A 17,269-nucleotide genomic window follows, 5' to 3' on the forward strand; every position below is an offset into this window, starting at 1 on the left:
GTCTCCTAAATGTTCCTTACCATTATTCCCCTCCCCAATAAAATTTGCATTTTAGACCCTATAGTTCTGGGCCCTAGAGTCTAGGGCCTTGCCTCTGGAACTCTGATCCAGGGAGCAGCAGTATCAGCCTCATCTGGGAACTTGTTCGAAAGGTAGACACTCCAGCCCCACCTGGGATCCACTGAATCAGAATCTGCACTTTAACAAAATCCCCAAGTGATTTGTGTGCATGTTAAAAGTTGGAGAAACACTGCTCTAAGGCACCTGGGCCACCTCTTTCCTGAGGCACCTGGTCAGGAGGCCCTCTGAGGCCCTGGCTTCAGCTTATAACTATAAGGGTCACCGGGCAGCTCCATACGGTACAATGTGTGGCGGGCTGGAGGCTACAGAGGGTTCAAATTTCAGCTCTGCTGCTGAAGGAACTTTATCACATGGCAAGTGACTTAAAAAATTCAACTTACATGGGCTTCCCTGGTGGCGCAGTGGTTGAGAGTCCGCCTGCCGATGCAGGGGACACGGGTTCTTGCCCCGCTCCGGGAAGATCCCACATGCCACAGAGCGGCTGGGCCCGTGAGCCATGGCCTCTGAGCCTGCGCATCCACAGCCTGTGCTCCGCAACGGGAGAGGCCACAACAGTGAGAGGCCTGCGTACCGCCAAAAAAAAAAAAAAAAAAAATTCAACTTACAGAAAACTTGCAAGAATAATACAAAGAACTTCTGTATACCTTTATCCCTATTCACCAATTATAATATTAACATTTTGCCACATATGCTTTAATATTTTCTCTCTCTACCTATATAAATATTATTAATATTTCTGAACTCTTGGAGGGTTAGTTGCATACATTGGTATGCCTTTCCCCTTAATACTTCAGTGTGTACTTCCAAAGAACATGGACGTTCTCTTACATCATCACAAATCCAGGGCCAGATCCAGGGGGAGGCACGCAAGGCCTGGGAGTGAGTGATCCCAAGGGGGGCTTCCTTAAATTTTGCACCCTAGGAGCCTTGCTTGCCACACCTAGTCCTGGCCCTACACACTACAGTCATCAAAATCAGGAAATCTAACATTGATTCTGTTGCCCAGATTACAATTTTGTCAATTGTCCCAATAATGTCCTCGAGAGCAATTTTTTCTCCACACCCAATTCAGAATCATGTGTAGAGTTTAGTTGTCATGTCTATTGAGTCTCCTTCAATCTAGAACCGTTCTTTAGTCTGTCATGACATTGACATTTTTGAAAAATAAAGATCAGTTCTCTGGCTTCCCTGGTGGCGCAGTGGTTGAGAGTCCGCCTGCCGATGCAGGGGACACGGGTTCATGCCCCAGTCTGGGAAGATCCCACATGCCGCGGAGCGGCTGGGCCCGTGAGCCATGGCCGCTGAGCCTGCGCGTCCGGAGCCTGTGCTCCGCAACAGGAGAGGCCACAGCACTGAGAGGCCCGTGTACCGCAAAAAAAAAAAAAAAAAAAAAGATCAGTTCTCTTATAGAATGTCCCTCAACATGGGGACAAGTTTTTAAAATCTCCTGATGGTTCAGTTTAACCACCTGTAGATTGAGACTTGAGACAGGACAGGTGTGGGTGGATTAAAAAGTAGCTATTACTGATTAGGAGCTTGTTGGTACCATGCTAAGTGCTTTATATGCATTATCTCATTAAGTCCTCCCTAGAGCTCTGTGACAGAGGCTGTCTTTTTTTTTTTTTTTTTTTTTTTTGCGGTACGCGGGCCTCTCACTGTTGTGGCCTCTCCCATTGCGGACGCGCAGGCTCAGCGGCCGTGGCTCACGGGCCCAGCTGCTCCGCGGCCTGTGGGATCTTCCCGGACCGGGGCATGAACCCATGTCCCCTGCATCGGCAGGCGGACTCTCAACTACTGCGCCGCCAGGGAAGCCCCCAGAGGCTGTCTTTTTACCCCCGTTTCACAGAGGAAGAAACTGAGGCTTGGCATAATTTGTCCAATGTAAGGAGTGAAATGGGGACCTGAGCCAAGTCAGTCTGCCTCCAAGGACTATTTGCTTAGTAACCATGCTAGTGATGCTTACCTAAATTTATGTAACATAAAATTCACCATTTTGGGAATTCCCTGACTGTCCAGTGGTTAGGATTCAGTGCTTCCGCTGCTGGGGCCCCGGGTTCAATCCCTGGCGGGGGAACTAAGATCCCACAAGCTGCTCAGCGTGGCCAAAAAAAAAAAAAGAAAATTCACCATTTTATTTTCCCCTACATTTATTGAGATATAATTGATGTATAACATCATTTAAGTTTCAAGTGTCCAGAGTGATGATTTGATACGTGTATATGTCACAAAAGGATTAATAAATCTATCACCTCACATAATTACATTGTGTTTTCCTTTGTGGTGAGAACATGTAAGATCTACTGTCTTAGCAACGTTTAAGTATACAATACAGTATGGTTAACAATAGTCAGCGTATACTATTAGGTCCCCAGAACTTATTCATCTTATAATTAGAAACTGGTACTTTTGGCCAACATCTCCCTACTTCCCCTGCCCCCCAGCCCCTGTCAACCACCACTTTACTCTCTGTTTCTATGAGTTTTAATATTTTAAAGTGTACAATTCAGTGTCTTTTAGTACAGTCACAATTTTGTACAACCATCAGCACCATCTAATGCCAGAACATTTCCATCACCCCCAAAAGAAACCCTATAGCTCCCAATTCCCCTCTCTCCTATCCCCAGACAACCACTAATCTACTTTCCGTTTCTATGGATTTGCAAATACATACAATATAATACTACTGCACAGTAAAAAGGAACTAACTACTGATACACACAATAACATTTTGGATCTCAAAAACAACTGAGTGAAAGAATCCAGATACAAAAATCTGCATACTCTAAGATTTCATTTATATGAAATTCTAGAAAAACCAAAACCTTAGCAACAGGAGGCATGTCAGTGGTTACCTGGGGTCTGGAGTATGGAGGTGAGGACTGACTGCAGAGGAACAGAAGGGAACATTTTGGAGTGATGAAAGTGTTCTAAAACTGGATTGTGGTGGAGGTTATACGATGTATACATTTACCCAAATTCATCTCTACCTAAAAAAGTTTATAAATGTAAAATTATACCGCAATAAAACTGTAAAAAAAAAAAAAAAACCCAAACATACCTGTCTTCCATTGTTCAACTCATCAGCATGTCTTCCTTCGTAGGCTGGCCCCGAATCTATCTTCCTAGCCTCACCTCCCACCTCTCCCCTCCGTGCATTCACTCAACAAATACTCTAACATTCCATGCAAGGCCCAGTGTTAGGCACTCTGGAGGGAGTGAGAGAAGAGAACCTCTGTCCTCAGGGGAACTCACAGCCTAGTCTGGGAGCAGAAAGAAAGGGTGCTCAGCCTTGAAAAACATCAGGGGTCCTAGAGGATCACTGAGTCTTATAGGAGACGAAGAAGAAGATACGTTCCAGTTGCTTTGAATTTCAAGTTGCAAACAAGTTTCATTTTTTTTTTTTTTTTTGCGGTACGCGGGCCTCTCACTGCTGTGGCCTCTCCCGTTACGGAGCACAGGCTCCGGATGCGCAGGCTCAGCGGCCATGGCTCACGGGCCCAGCCGCTCCGCGGCATGTGGGATCCTCCCAGACCGGGGCACGAACCCGTGTCCCCTGCATCGGCAGGCGGACTCTCAACCACTGTGCCACCAGGGAAGCCCCCAAGTTTCACTTTAATTTTTTGAATAGGGAATACATTCACATGGTTCAAACATAAAAAAGTGTACAGTGAAAACTTTCCTCCCACCCATCCCCCATCTGCCCAGTTCCCACTCCATTCCACAAAACCACAGCTGTCATAAATATACATTACTTTTCCTCCTTCTTAACAGAAAAGATAGCATAATATACACATGGTCCTGGGCCCTGCTTTGTCATTTGGCAGTAAACCTTGGAGATCTTTCCATACAGGTACAGCAAAAAATTTTACTCTGACAGTTATATAGTGTTCCTTTGTATGGATGTGCCATAATTTATTTATCCATCCTCCTTTTGGTAAGCATTTGAGTTATTCCCAACAGCCTGTTACGGCAAACAATGCCACAGTAAGTAACCTCTTATAAGTAGTATATTATGTTTTGTTTTGTATATGGCCAAATATATCTGTGGCTACATACTGAAATTTTTAAAAATCATTTACAAACACATCAACCACTTCCACATCTCTAGGCTGTTTTCTCTGCCTTGAAAGTCCCCGCTCAATCCCTTTCTACTGGCAAACTCCTGCTTTACCTCAAGATCTAGCTCAAATGTCACTGTCTTGTGAAGACTTCTGAACTCCCTCAGGCAAGATGGGGTTGCTCTTTCTCTTGTCCCTCACATATTCCATCCCCACATCACCAGAATTATCTACTAACACTTCGCTCTTCCCCCACTTGACTGGGAGGTACTCAAGGGCATGTGCTATAGTAGATGTATCTCAGAATCCCTTAGAACCCGGTACCTGGTAGATACTGAATAAAACGTTCATCGCATGAATGGTTAGGACTGACAAAGAGGGCTCGTGTTGCTCCTGTCCCTCACTTTCAGCTGCCTCCCAGCCTCTGTTCATACTTAGAGGACTGCCACCAGACAAAGGTGGGCCGTGATTTCCCTTCCCCTCCCACCTAATTCCTTCCTTCCTGCCTTCACCCCTTTCCCCCCTCGGGAATCTGTCCACAGCTGCCCTTGTGGCCCTTGCTGGATCTAGCTATTACGGCGGTTTAGGAAGGAAGGAAGGAAGGAAGGAAGGAAGGAAGGAAGGAAGGAAGGAAGGAAGGGGAGAAAGAAAAGAAAGCAAAAGAAAAGAAAGAGAGAGAAAAGAAAAGAAAAGAAAAGAAAGAAAGAGCAAGCAAGCAAGAAAGGAACTGGAGCCTTGGCTCCACCCATCTTCTCTCTTCCTCATCAAGTCTGGCTTTGGCCGCCTCTAAAGCTAAAACAACAAATCACCTGATAGTCAAATGCACATCAGTCACCCTCAAGCATAACCTCCTACGCTTTAAGCCAGAGGAGATGACCGAGTTTACTATAGTGCTTTTAGGAATGTGGGAAACACAGTGTTCAGGTAAATCAATGTTAAGTGATCTTCAAAGGCAACATGGATAATTGTAAAAAAAAAAACCCCAAAACACTGGGTTAACCCCAAAATATTCATGTACTAACTCTTGCCTGGAGCTGTTAATTGCTATGTCATTTCCACAAGAATACTGTATATTATTCTATTCCTTCCTAGGTGGGCAGTACAGGAGGTGAGAGCTCTCTGTCTCCATCTCTGGGATGAAAAGGTTAAAACTCTGTATTCTCCTCACCCTGGGGAAGCTCCAGTTCACAGGAGGTGGAGCCATCAGAGAAAACAAAAGGGAAAGAAAGCTTTCAAGCCTTTGCCTGCCCAGGACAGAGATGGATCTGGGAATTGAGACGTTTCACCCAGGGAGGTCTCAGGAAAGGTGGTAGCTTAGATCCTTTGGGGGCTGTGGTCTTCAAAATTTCTTGCTTACCTCCTAAAAGAAATTTGACAAACTATGTTTCTTCCTGTATTTTTAGAGGTCATATGTAAAATGTTTCATCTTAAGTTTAAATAATGGCAAAGTTTTTTATTTTTGGCATATTATAGGTACTGGCATTTCAAAATAAGATTGTTACATCATTCTTTAAGTGTATCCAAGGGAATCTAAATATCACGATGCATCTATCATCCATTTAAAAAATACATAAAAAGCATTTCTTTAAAAGAAGTTTAACATCATTCTTTATCTCTTTATCTTATATTTCCATTCCACTTGCCCTGGAACATTTTAATGTGATATTTTAGGCTGGAAAGTCTTTTGTTGATCAGCCTATTTTATTTCCCTATAAAAATTAAAAAAAAAACTTTGAGCCTCTAAGTTTAAAACATTTATCTCAATTGTATTACCAATATAATTGCGTTATTCATTTGGTTCAATTTTGAATATCTAATTTATCTAAATTACATACTATGAATTTTGATCAACCATTAAAGTGTAGAATATTTTTGCCAGAGTAAAATAGGGTTCAGAGTCAACTCTATTTCTCATTTCCACTTGTATGGACAGAAGCATGAAACACCTTGTTCATTCATTCAACAAATATTTATTGAGCTCCTCCTATATGTCAATAGGAACTCTAGGCACTTGGGATAACTTAGTAAACACTATAGATAAATCCCTCCTCTTGTGGAGCTTTCACTCTAGGGGGAGATGATAGACAATAAGCACTAAGCATAACACATAAGTAAATAAGACAGTATGTTAGAAGATAAGAGCTATGGGAAAAGATAGAGCAGGGTAAGGGTGATCTGGGGTGTAGAATGAGGGTTCAGAATAGGCTGTGATTTCAAAAAGGTCAGGGTGGGCCTCACTGAGAAGATGACATTTGACTAAAGTAAGTGAGGGAATTAGCAATGCAGATATCTGGGGAAACCTGTTCCAGGCAGAGGAAAGAGCTAATGCAAAGGTCCTACCTTGGGAACCTGGCTGGTGTCTTCTAGGGTCAGCTAGGAGGTCAGTAAGTCTACAGCAGAGTCATCCAGGAGAAGAGTAACAGGAGATGCGATTAGAGAGGTAATGATCAGAAGTGTGCTGATGGTGTAGATCTCATAGAACCCTGTAGACTATTTTAAGGATACAGACTTTTACTCTGAGTGAAATGAGGAGCCATTGCAGGGATTTAAGCAGAGGAATGATATGATCTGACTTGTATTTTAGGAGGATCACTCTGGCCGTTATGTTGAGAATAGACTCTAAGGGGCAAGCAGGAAAGCAGGGAGAGCTTTTAGAAGACTAACCCAAGCATGAGATGATGGTGGAACAGACCAGGGGCAGCAGTGGAGGTGGTCAGGAATATTCTGACTCTGGACTAGACATGGGATGAATAAGAAAGCGGGAAGTCCAGCACGACTCCAGGGCTTTTTTTTTTTTTAATTTTTTTTATTTTTTACTTTTGGCCGTGTTGGGTCTCCGCCGCTGCGCACGGGCCCTCTCCAGTTGCGGTGAGCCGGGGCCTCCCTTCACTGTGGTGTGCCTCCCTTCACTGTGGTGTGCAGCCCCCCCCCCCCGCCGCAGAGCACGGGCTCCAGGCACACAGGCTCAGCAGTTGCGGCACGTGGGCTCAGCAGCTGTGGCGCATGGGCCCAGCCGCCCCGCGGCATGCGGGATCCTCCCGGGCCAGGGCTCGAACCCGCATTCCCCGCACTAGCAGGCGGACTCCCAACCACCGCGCCACCAGGGAAGCCCCCTCCAGGGCTTTTGATCTGAGCAACTTGAAGGGTGGACTTGTCATCAGCTGAGACAGGGAGGTTGTTGGGCTGAACAGATTTGAGGGAGGAGATGTGCAGTAGGCTGCTGGGTATCATAATCTGGAATTTAAATGAGAGGTCTGAGCTGAAGATATAAATTTGGGAGTTGTCATCATATATGATGATCTCATGTATCTTAGATGGTACTGAAAGTCAGGAGGCTTGATTAGATCACCAATGAAATGTGAGTAGAGATAGAAAAGAGAAGAAATCCAAGGAATGAGCCCTGGGTCATTACAAGGTCTGGGAGAAGAGATGGAATCAACAAAGAAGAAAGAAGTAAGGGAATGAGGGATCTGATGAAGTGATGAGGAGGAAAACCAAGCGGGTGTAGTTAAAAAAAAAAAAAAGGTGAATAAAATGGTTAGCTGTATCAGTTGTTACAAAGAGGTCAATTTAAGATGATAATTGAGGGCTTCCCTGGTGGCGCAGTGGTTGAGAGTCCGCCTGCCGATGCAGAGGACACGGGTTTGTGCCCCGGTCCGGGAAGATCCCACGTCCCACATGCCATGGAGCGGCTGGGCCCGTGAGCCATGGCCGCTGTGCCTGCGTGTCCGGAGCCTGTGCTCCGCAACGGGAGAGGCCACGACAGTGAGAGGCCCGCGTACCGCAAAAAAAAAAAAAAAAGATGATAATTGAGAATAGGTCATTGGACTTAGGCAATGTGAAGTTCATTGTTGACCTCGACAAGAACAGTTTTGACAAAGTGATAAGGATGAAAGCATGAATGGAGTGGGTTTAAGAGAGGGTGGGAGACCCTCTCAGCTGAAGACCTAAAATATGCCACATATGTAATCTCATGTGGGTTGTTACGATTCTATTACCTATGTATGTAGTCTTAACATATACATCATATTTGGCATGTTTTTCAACTTTATATTAAATGCATCATATGCTATGTATTCTGTTGCTCTAGAGTGGGAGAAGAACTAGAGACAGCACAGAAAACTCTTTTAGGAGTTTTGTTGCAAAGGAAGCAGAGAAATGGGGCAGTTACTGCCAGTGGAAGTGGGTCAAAGAGAAGATTTCGTAGGACTGGAGAAATAACAGCTGCTTATAAAAGTTTATGGGAATCACCCAGTAGAGAGGGAAACATTGATAAGAGAGAGGAGGGAGGATAACTGGTGGAGTGATGGTGACACCCTTGATTGAGCAAGATGATACTGGGGTCTCTTGCCTTAGCAGAGGGACTGGCTTTAGCTAGCAGCATGGAAAATTCACCTACGTAATGGAAGGGAAGGTGGAGAAGAGGTTACAGATGCTGGTATGTGGGTATGGGTAGATGAGATGGCGAGATTCTGTGTAAGTTTTCGTGTCATTGTTTCAACTTTCTCACTGGAATAGGAAACAAGGTTATGAATCAAAAAAAGGATGAGAGGGAAGGAGGTACACGTTGGAGGACAGAGAGGTAGGACATCCAGAAGAATGGAGAACGGAAGTAGATTTCCTGGGCAGCACTAAGGACCCACGTGAAGTTCCAGGTGATGAAATTAAAGTGAAACTAGTCAGCGTGATGGTGTTTTTCTTTAGCCACATTCAGAGGCACGGGGGCTGGTGTGAAGTAGATGGAGAGCTGGCTTGAATCAGGATTGTGGTTTTGCCCAGTAAGCGCGGCAAAGGGGGAAGAGGAAAGGGGGTTGAGGGTGTGTGCCAGGGAGTGATTGTAATGACTGGCCAGGAGTGTAAGCTGGGTAAGGATGGGAGAGAGGATAAGTGGATTGCAGAGTTGTTGGAGTTCGAGTGCTACAGGGAAGTATGGAAATAGGAGGGGCTGTTCAGAGTGTGAGGTGTTTGAAACTGTGAAGAAGTTATTGAGTTTGATGAGGCTCTCGTGGTTATGCCAAAGGAATAAGTGGCTGAGTTAGGGTAGGACAAGATCCTTGGAGGAGACATCAAGGAAATGAGAGGGCAGGGAATGGGGATGATCATCGGGTATAGATTATAACCGTTTAGGATTAAGACTGAAATGGTACTGGAGTGACTGACAAGAGCAAATGATGAAAAAATGAAGAGGAATGAGAGCAATGATGAGGGATACTGAATGACAAGATTTAAAGCTGCAGGTGAATGGGGAGGAGAGAGGGGGATGGTCTGGAAGCATTGTGGAGGAGCAAGCAGGAGGCCTACCTCACCTCCAGGCCCAGTCTATGAGGCTTATGGTTGAAAATACAGGACCTACGACTTGAGAGGGGGAGGGGAAGCAGTGCCCCAGGGGAAAGTCAGGTTTCCCTTAAACAAGGAGGCAACGGAACCTGAAGAAATTCTGAGGAGGTTGAGCTTATAGGAATTGTCCTTTGAATAAATAAATAGAGACTCTAATGTGGCCCCATATGATCCCACCTCCAGGTGTTCATGTCCTGTGTGGTCTCCTTCCCCTGAGTGGGGGTGGGACTTGTGATTTGCTTCTGGCCAACAAAGTATGGCAAAGGTGACAAGATGCAAGTGTATAGATAATTGCTAGAGATAGGAATGGAAGAAGTTCAGATATAGCAATGTTACTCAATTCTTTTAACTCCTTCTGAGGTATACTGCCAAGAATCACATGTTGATCTATTATCAAATCACATAGTTAGGTTTTCCTTCAATTTTGTTGATAGCAAATAACTGAAAACCACCTGACTTGCAAGATAACTTATAACCATTCGCTTTGAGTCATTCACTTTCTCAGCACAGTCACCAGTTTCTGACTTGTTCCTCTGAATTGTCCTGGAGGTTTTTTACATCTTGGATCGATGTGCCTTAGTAATGGGTGAGAGTTTTTACTTTGGTTGGACGCCGGGAGTAGAACAGTTTTGAAAGGGGATGCTGTGTCTTCAGGTGCTTTCTCAAGCTGAGCAATTTTTTTTTTTTTTTCTAAATCTTTGCCCGCATGCGGCAGGCGGGATCTCAGTTCCCCCACCAGGGATCGAACCCGTGCCCCTTGCATTGGGAGCATGGAGTGTTAACAACTGGACCGCCAGGGAAGTCCCAAGTTGAGCAATTTTAGACTATAGTACACATTGCAGTGAGGCACCTGGAAATGAATTCCCTTAAAACTAGTCTTGGAAAGTCTTCATAAACCCCAGGGAACACCAGTTTGAAGACGACAGTATTAGAGACTGTCGTGCAAAAGAGGAAAGAGCCCAAGCTGTGAAAGAGAGGACAGCATGGGATTAGGGAACTGGGTGTAAAACATAGGTGGGGGAATAGACAGTTTCTGGGCGACAAGATTTAAGACATGACTTTAGAGCCTTCCGACAGTAATTAGTCTTGGTGGGACCCCAACAGAAATATTTCCTGGTTGGTGAAAAAATATATATGTAATTAGTTTGTGTTTTCTGAAACTTTAAAAATATCAAGTAAATGCATTCATCCTGTCAAATTTTCAAATAAAAGAAGTATAAAGTCAAGAGCAGGGTTTACACCTTTCCCTACCCAGCAGGTAACCTAGTTAACAGGTGTCTTGTAGGACCTTGAAAGTCCCTTCCAACTCCGAGGTCTGACTAAATCTCTTCCAACAGGAACCACTGACTTTCCATAACACCTGTCCAGGCTTTCAAATCTATGGTTCCATGATTGGCCTGCGCACCTTTTCAACCTAAGAAGGCATCTCAAGAGTTTAAACACCTTTGGATCTAGTGACCCAGGGCTGCAGTCATCCTAGTCTCTTTCCAAAGTACTAAACCGCTACAACTACCTTCTCCCCAGAGCAAGGTATTAAAGTCTAATTTTTGTGCCCACGCTGGTCCTCATAAACGAGGCCCGCTTGATCGCTATTTATAAACTTACTGGACACCCACCACACGCCGAGTTCTCCCGCGCTGCTTGGGTACTTTTTGGCAAAGGGACGCCCATTTGTCTGATGACCACTCCCTCCAAGCAGCCTTTTCCCCGACCTTTGCGGGAAGCGCCCTCGGCCAGGGCGATCCCAGGTTGGGACTCGGGGCTCCCCGCCGAATGTGCTGCCCCGCAGGCGCCTGCGCAGAACGACCCTCGTCACTCCGGCTGGAGGCGGGGGCAGCCAAGAGAAAGGAAAGCTGCGGGGGAAAAGGGCCAAACCCTGAAATTACCCGGATGTGGTCTCTGCGCGCGCATGCTCAGTGTCCTCTCGACAAGTTGGCAGCAACAACACGGCCCTGGTCGTCGTCGCCGCTGCGGTAACGGAGCGGCTCGGGTGGCGGAGCCCGCGTTCGCGGCTGCCCTCTCTCCTCCGGAGGCCCTTCCCGCCCTCCGCTCGGCTCCACGGCCGCCCAGGGGGCGGGAGCGGGTGAGGGGAGCCGGGCGCCCCGCGAGAGGGGCCCCCTGCCGCGGGGCGGCCCGGGAGCTCGAGGCGGCCCGGCCCGCGCGGGCAGCGGCGCGGCGCCGAGTAAGGGCGGCCTGGCCCGGACGCCTCAGCGCGGGGGCCGAGGAGCGCTCCGGGCCGCCGGGGGAGGGACGGGCCTGGCGCCCCCGCGGACGAGCCGCCGCGTGAGAGCGGACGCCCCTCGCCGTCGCCTGAGCCCAGGTAACGCGCCATGTCCCCTCCCCTTCTCCCGACCGGGCCCGCGCACCCCGCCCGCGGCTTCCCCGCCCCGGGGCGGGCTCCCCGCGGTGGCGACGGCGTGGAGCGCGCGGGAGGCCGGCGGGCCGGCCCGGAGAACCAGCGCGGCCGCCTGACGGGCCGGCGGCCCCGGCGCGGGTCGTACCGAGCCCATGGTGCCTCGCGAGGTCCGTCGGTCTCCGGGGTCGGTCCTCCGGCCCCGAACTCCCTTCGCAGTTTGTTGCGGAATCAAGTTGAACTCGGGCTGGGAGTCCTACAGCGGCCGCCGCTGCTCTTTGTTGTTCTGAGTAGTTTCAGTGTCCCTCCTGGCCGAGCGAGTCGGGTCGGAGTGTACTGCCTTAGGTCTAAATGAAAGTTGTAAATGGTTTGTCTTAATTTCTTTTCTCAAGCAAATTTTTGTTTCCTCTTTGTCCCTTATTTTCTCCTCCTGGTTGAGTCATTCCAGTTGTTTCTGGCTTTGGTTTGTTTACTTATTTTTTGAGTGTTGTGGGTGATGGCGGTATGCAGGAAACATTCTTAGCAGCTAACTGACACCCGCCCCCCGCACTCCTAATGAAAAATAAAAGACATAGTTTATCTTATTGCTAGGACTACAAGTACTGAGCGTGAAATTGGTGTGGGGTGTGTAGGGCGGTGGCTCCATCACATGCCCCAAACTGCTGTTACGATTTCTTAAGCTAGATTTTAAAAGATTTTCGAAGAAATTGGTGTGTTTTGTTAACTTGAACGGGTTTTTTTTTGGGGGGGGGAATAGAGAGGTTTTAAAAAAAAACTATTGAAAATTGATAGTTATTCCCCCGCCCCGAAAACCCTAGTAAAATTTAAAATATATATTTGCCTATTTTCCAATAGTTTATTTTGAATTTAGTTTCTTAACGCCTTTAGTTTTTGGACTGTAGTTTAAGGTGAAACTGCCAGTTATTTAGGAATAATAAATATAAGATAATGGAGAATCATTTTAATTAGTCTCAGTTGACTTTGTAAAAGCATGTTGTCTTGGCTGATTTTTAACATTTGAGTTTTGCAAGAATTAGCATCCTTTTAGTCCCAGTAGCAGTTTGACTATTCGGGTGTTAAAGTAATTAGATTCAGAACGTTGCACTTGAATAGTTTTTATTGTAGTTTTCATAAATTGTCTTTGCTAAGTTGTACTTATAGACTGTATTTCAGCTGAAATATAGCCTGGGGAGTTCTAATGTGCAATTTTTCTTTTTCTGCTAAAGATTTATTTTCTCTTTTGCAAAGTTCTGATATGGTTAGTACGTGACATTTCAAGTTGTAAATGATTGATATAATTAACATCTTAAAATATGATTTTTTAGTTACAGTGTTTCTCCCATAATGTTATGATTTTGAGTTTGTTACAGTACAAGTGTAATACAGGTAGGCCAAGCGTTTAAAATTTGGAGTATCTTTAGGTCTAAGGGTGGTGATGAATTATGTAGGTATAAGTTGTTGGAATTAAAACTAAGAGTTCTAGAGAAAATTTATATAACATTTTGTGAGTCTATTAATAGAAGTGACTTTTTCTTTGCTTTCCAGGTTTTTGGGTGAGGTTGCTTTAAGGAGGTATTGCATCTTAATTTTTTAATTTTTGAAGTGGGAGCGCCTAAGTAGAAACTTCTATGTTTAGCCGAGTTTCTTCCTTGTATATCTTGAGCGGAGAAAAAACTGCAAACCCGTTTCAGATTTAATGAAAACTTGTGCTGAGAAAGTCACTTTGAAATTTTTCGGAGTAAGTTTTGTAGGCATCATTGACCTTTTCCGACGTCTTTGCTGCTCGAAGCACTTCTCCTTATGCTAGGAAGCAGCAAATCTTATTTCTAAAAACCTATACTTCACTTTCTTAAGCTACATTTTAGTTGAGCTGTTTCACCATTTGTGTGTGAATTAATTTTTCTGCATTCCCCTTCAGATTTTCCCCCCCCAAATTAAAGAGCAAGTATTAAACTAATTTATGCTGTCCAGCCACACTCCAGCTCTCTGGCTTTGAAGCTGTTTTTTCTGATTGAGCCGGTGTTATAGTAACATCATTAGACACTATTCTAATTGAGCTGTGAATTGCTGAGGCCTCTACTAGGGCAGTTAACCCTACAGGATCTGCCTCACTCATTACATTTAAAATGCATATTTAGTCTCATGTACAATTTTGTCTATTTTGGTGAGAACATACATTATTTTTCTTATGTTTAAGCTTTACTTATTTCAGTTCTGTTGTGTCGCCTTCTAGCTTATGCCTAACTTTTTTTTCATTTTTTTACTCAGTGATTTTAGAGTGAATGGTTCTTTAAACATGTTAGCCGTTTCCCTGCTCGTTGTATATGTTTGGATTTCCTTTTTTTCTCCTAGAAGATAGTGTAGTTAGGCAGAAATTTTTGTTTTGTTTCAGTGATGATTAAAGGTGAGGTGACAATCATGTATAAAACTAATTGTCTGAAATGAGTTTGATTGATTTCATTATTTTCTACACTAAAGTTAAAGGAGTTAGATCAGCATAACACAGGATTTAATACCACTTTGTTAAATTATCAAATTTTGGGTTTTTTGTTCCACAATTGATGAAGATTCAATTGTTTAAAAAGAGAAATTCAAACAGTTGACAAATATGTCTAGATATTATTCATTTGAGCAACTTTTAGTATGGTACTGTTAGCATCATAATATGCCAAAACATACGCTTAATAATGAGTCAGATTTAGAATTTTTTTTCTCATCCTAATATGTGTAATTTTGGTGATAGGAAATGTGGCTAAATTCCAGTTTCTCAGGAACAAGATATTTTAGGTTGTGTCACCTTGACACTATTACGTGGTGTACTTGGCATCCAGGAAAATTTGTTTTAACCATGACAGTGGATAAAAACTAGGGTAGTACTTATTTATGTAAAACTAAGATGATAGGTCATCAGAATCTTATAAGTTAAGTCTTGATTATTTACTACTGCAGATTATAGGTCAGATAGCTACTAGAGATTGTAAAGAGTGCCTATTTTTTTTTTTTAATTTATTTTTTCTGTGTTGGGTCTTCCGTTTCTGTGCGAGGGCTATCTCTAGTTGTGGCAAGCGGGGGCCACTCTTCATCGCGATGCGTGGGCCTCTCACTATCGCGGCCTCTCTTGTTGCCGAGCACAGGCTCCAGACGCGCAGGCTCAGTAGCGGCATGTGGGATCCTCCCAGACCAGAGCTCGAACCCGTGTCCCCTGCATTAGCAGGCAGATTCTCAACCACTGCGCCACCAGGGAAGCCCCAAGAGTGCCTCTTTTTATATCTTAATTTAAAGTTGGTGATAATTGTAAATACCTTTAAGCTTAAAGACTGTACTTCATTATTTACATTTTAAATGAGAATTGTTTGCCGTTTGGAAAACTTGTAACTGTATCGGGTTCCTCTTTTTATTGCTTTTTCACTCCCAAGGTTTAGAGCAGTGGTTCTCAACCTTGGCTACATTTTGAAATCTCTTGGGGAGCTTTACAAAATACCGATGGCTGGAACCCACCTCCAGAAATTGTGACTCAAATGGCTTGGGGTGCAGCCAGATCAGAGTTCCGAAATTGTTGAGCTATTAGGGTCCTCTAACTTCTTTTTTTTTTTTTTTAACTGTTTCATTTGTGTTAGCTTTACATTCTTTAATACAGTGATATACACATGCGTGATATAATTATCTCACTTCTAGCTTAACGGGTTCCTTGAAGGTATTGCCACATTTGTTTTGCTTCCAAATCTGTCCCTCTGTCTCTCTCCTCTTTGAATCTCTTTCTTCATTTTTCAATTAATTTGAATTGTCTGGTGGCAAGTTATAGGAAGCTATATTTCCCCTGATGAGAAGTTGGTTTATCACTGCTATCCTAAATAGGAAGTTGATATTTTGACATATTCTAAAATGCTTACTTGGGTTCTTTTTAGAGACTAATGACTTTGTTTAGGTGCCAAACTTTGCATCTAAACTCCCAGTGGGAATTTGATCTTCCTAGAGGTTAATCTGCTTGGAAACCATCACATTTTCTAGGCATCAATTAACTGGTCACTTTGCTGGTTCCTGAGAAGCAAGTTGCATTGATTTAGGTTTTACTATCAGAGGTTAACTTACACACTGTGAGACAGTTGCTCAACAAGCCCAACTAGTTAGCAGTTCTTTAGAGATCATCTAGGGGGGGCATGTTCAGTTCTCCATTTATCAATATATTACTTGAAGTAGTTCGTAAGTGCTGGTCTACAAGTAGTTGCATCTGCGTCTCTGGAAGAGCTATTTAAAAAAAATAGAACAAAATACTCTTTGTCCCTTCCCAAAACACACAGATTCAGGATGAGAATGGAGTGCAGGAGGCATGGGAATCTGTATTGTTAAAAAAAAGACCTCTTGATTTTAAAACCTTTGGATATTTTAGTGTGCTTATCTTTATTGCTTCATTTGTTTTCATATAGTACAAGCTTTACTTTACAGTCATTGGTGCACTGGAGTAATTTACTTAAAATTCATTGGGGTTTATCAAACCCCAATCTGCATGTTTAGAATGCAAATCTTATTTATGATGTCAAAAAAAAGACTTCTACTGAATATTTTGTCTTTGGTATGTAGTAAGGTATGATTTTTGTATCTTAATGTAGATGAATGTATGTAATTCAGGTCTTTTTCAAGTCAAAATGTGTTTCTAAACGTTAAGACTGGATTAAGGTTATTTATCAGCGGTATTCACTAGTGAATTCTGGAGCATTTGATATCAGTATGTGGCCAGTCATTGAATCATCTGGTGAAAGGATTACTCTACATAAGCACACTAGGTACATCTGTGTCATAGAGGTCTCCTACCAAAACTAGTTGAATGAAGAATTTTATGTGTATAGATGTTGAAATTAAGCAGCTGGCTAATAGTAAGAAAAATGGCATAACTTCTGTGTAATTAATCTTTTAAATTAGTTTCATATATTCTTGACATTGCAATTTGTTTCACTATCTTTTTGGTAATTCGTAAAATGAAGCATGTGGAATAGCATAGACTACGTCAGTGCTTTGTAAAACTGACAACAACTCAGACTCCCAGGGTGCTTTTTAAAGGTAGGGCCCCACTCAGTATATATTTAGTAGGCCTGAGCCTACTGCAGGGGGAAGTCTGATACAGCCCCTTTTGAAAGAATAAGCTAGATGACTTGATAGTCTCCTTCATTTAGAAGGTTTTATGAAATGTATTTTTCAGTTATATCAGTTATTAAAATTCATCCTACTTCACAATCTTTTAAAACGGTATTTTCCAAAGTGTGGTCCACAGACTCTTGGGGGTCCCTATGACCCTTATCTTCTAGGGGTTCATGAAATCAAAATTATTCTCATAATAAAATTGAGACATTCTGTGCCCTTTTACTGTGTTGACATTTGCACTGATGGTAGGGAAGCAGTGGTGGGTAAACTGCTGGCACCTTAGCTTGAGTCAAGGCAGTGGCAC

General features: G+C 43.8%; 2 protein-coding genes across 3 annotated transcripts in view; one reads left to right on the plus strand and one right to left on the minus strand.

Moving 5' to 3' along the window:
• Positions 1–17,269, minus strand: part of LOC308626739 (uncharacterized protein) — a gene marked incomplete at its 5' end in the record, with an annotated part of 34,111 nt that overhangs the window by 12,020 nt on the left and 4,822 nt on the right. The window contains one exon of the mRNA XM_081252144.1: positions 11,363–12,115. Within this exon, the coding sequence (XP_081108270.1) occupies positions 11,363–12,115 (753 nt within the window). The remainder of the gene's footprint in view (positions 1–11,362; positions 12,116–17,269) is intronic.
• Positions 11,683–17,269, plus strand: part of SMAD4 (SMAD family member 4) — a 59,389-nt gene continuing 53,802 nt past the window's right edge. The window contains exon 1 of one of the 2 annotated variants that reach the window (XM_081252572.1): positions 11,683–11,796. The gene's annotated coding sequence lies outside the window, so the exon portion shown is untranslated. The remainder of the gene's footprint in view (positions 11,797–17,269) is intronic. The other variant, XM_081252571.1, reaches the window with a different exon arrangement.

This window comes from Mesoplodon bidens, assembly GCF_964165515.1.
Source record: "Mesoplodon bidens genome assembly, chromosome: 13".
Classification (NCBI taxonomy): Eukaryota; Metazoa; Chordata; class Mammalia; order Artiodactyla; family Ziphiidae; genus Mesoplodon; species Mesoplodon bidens.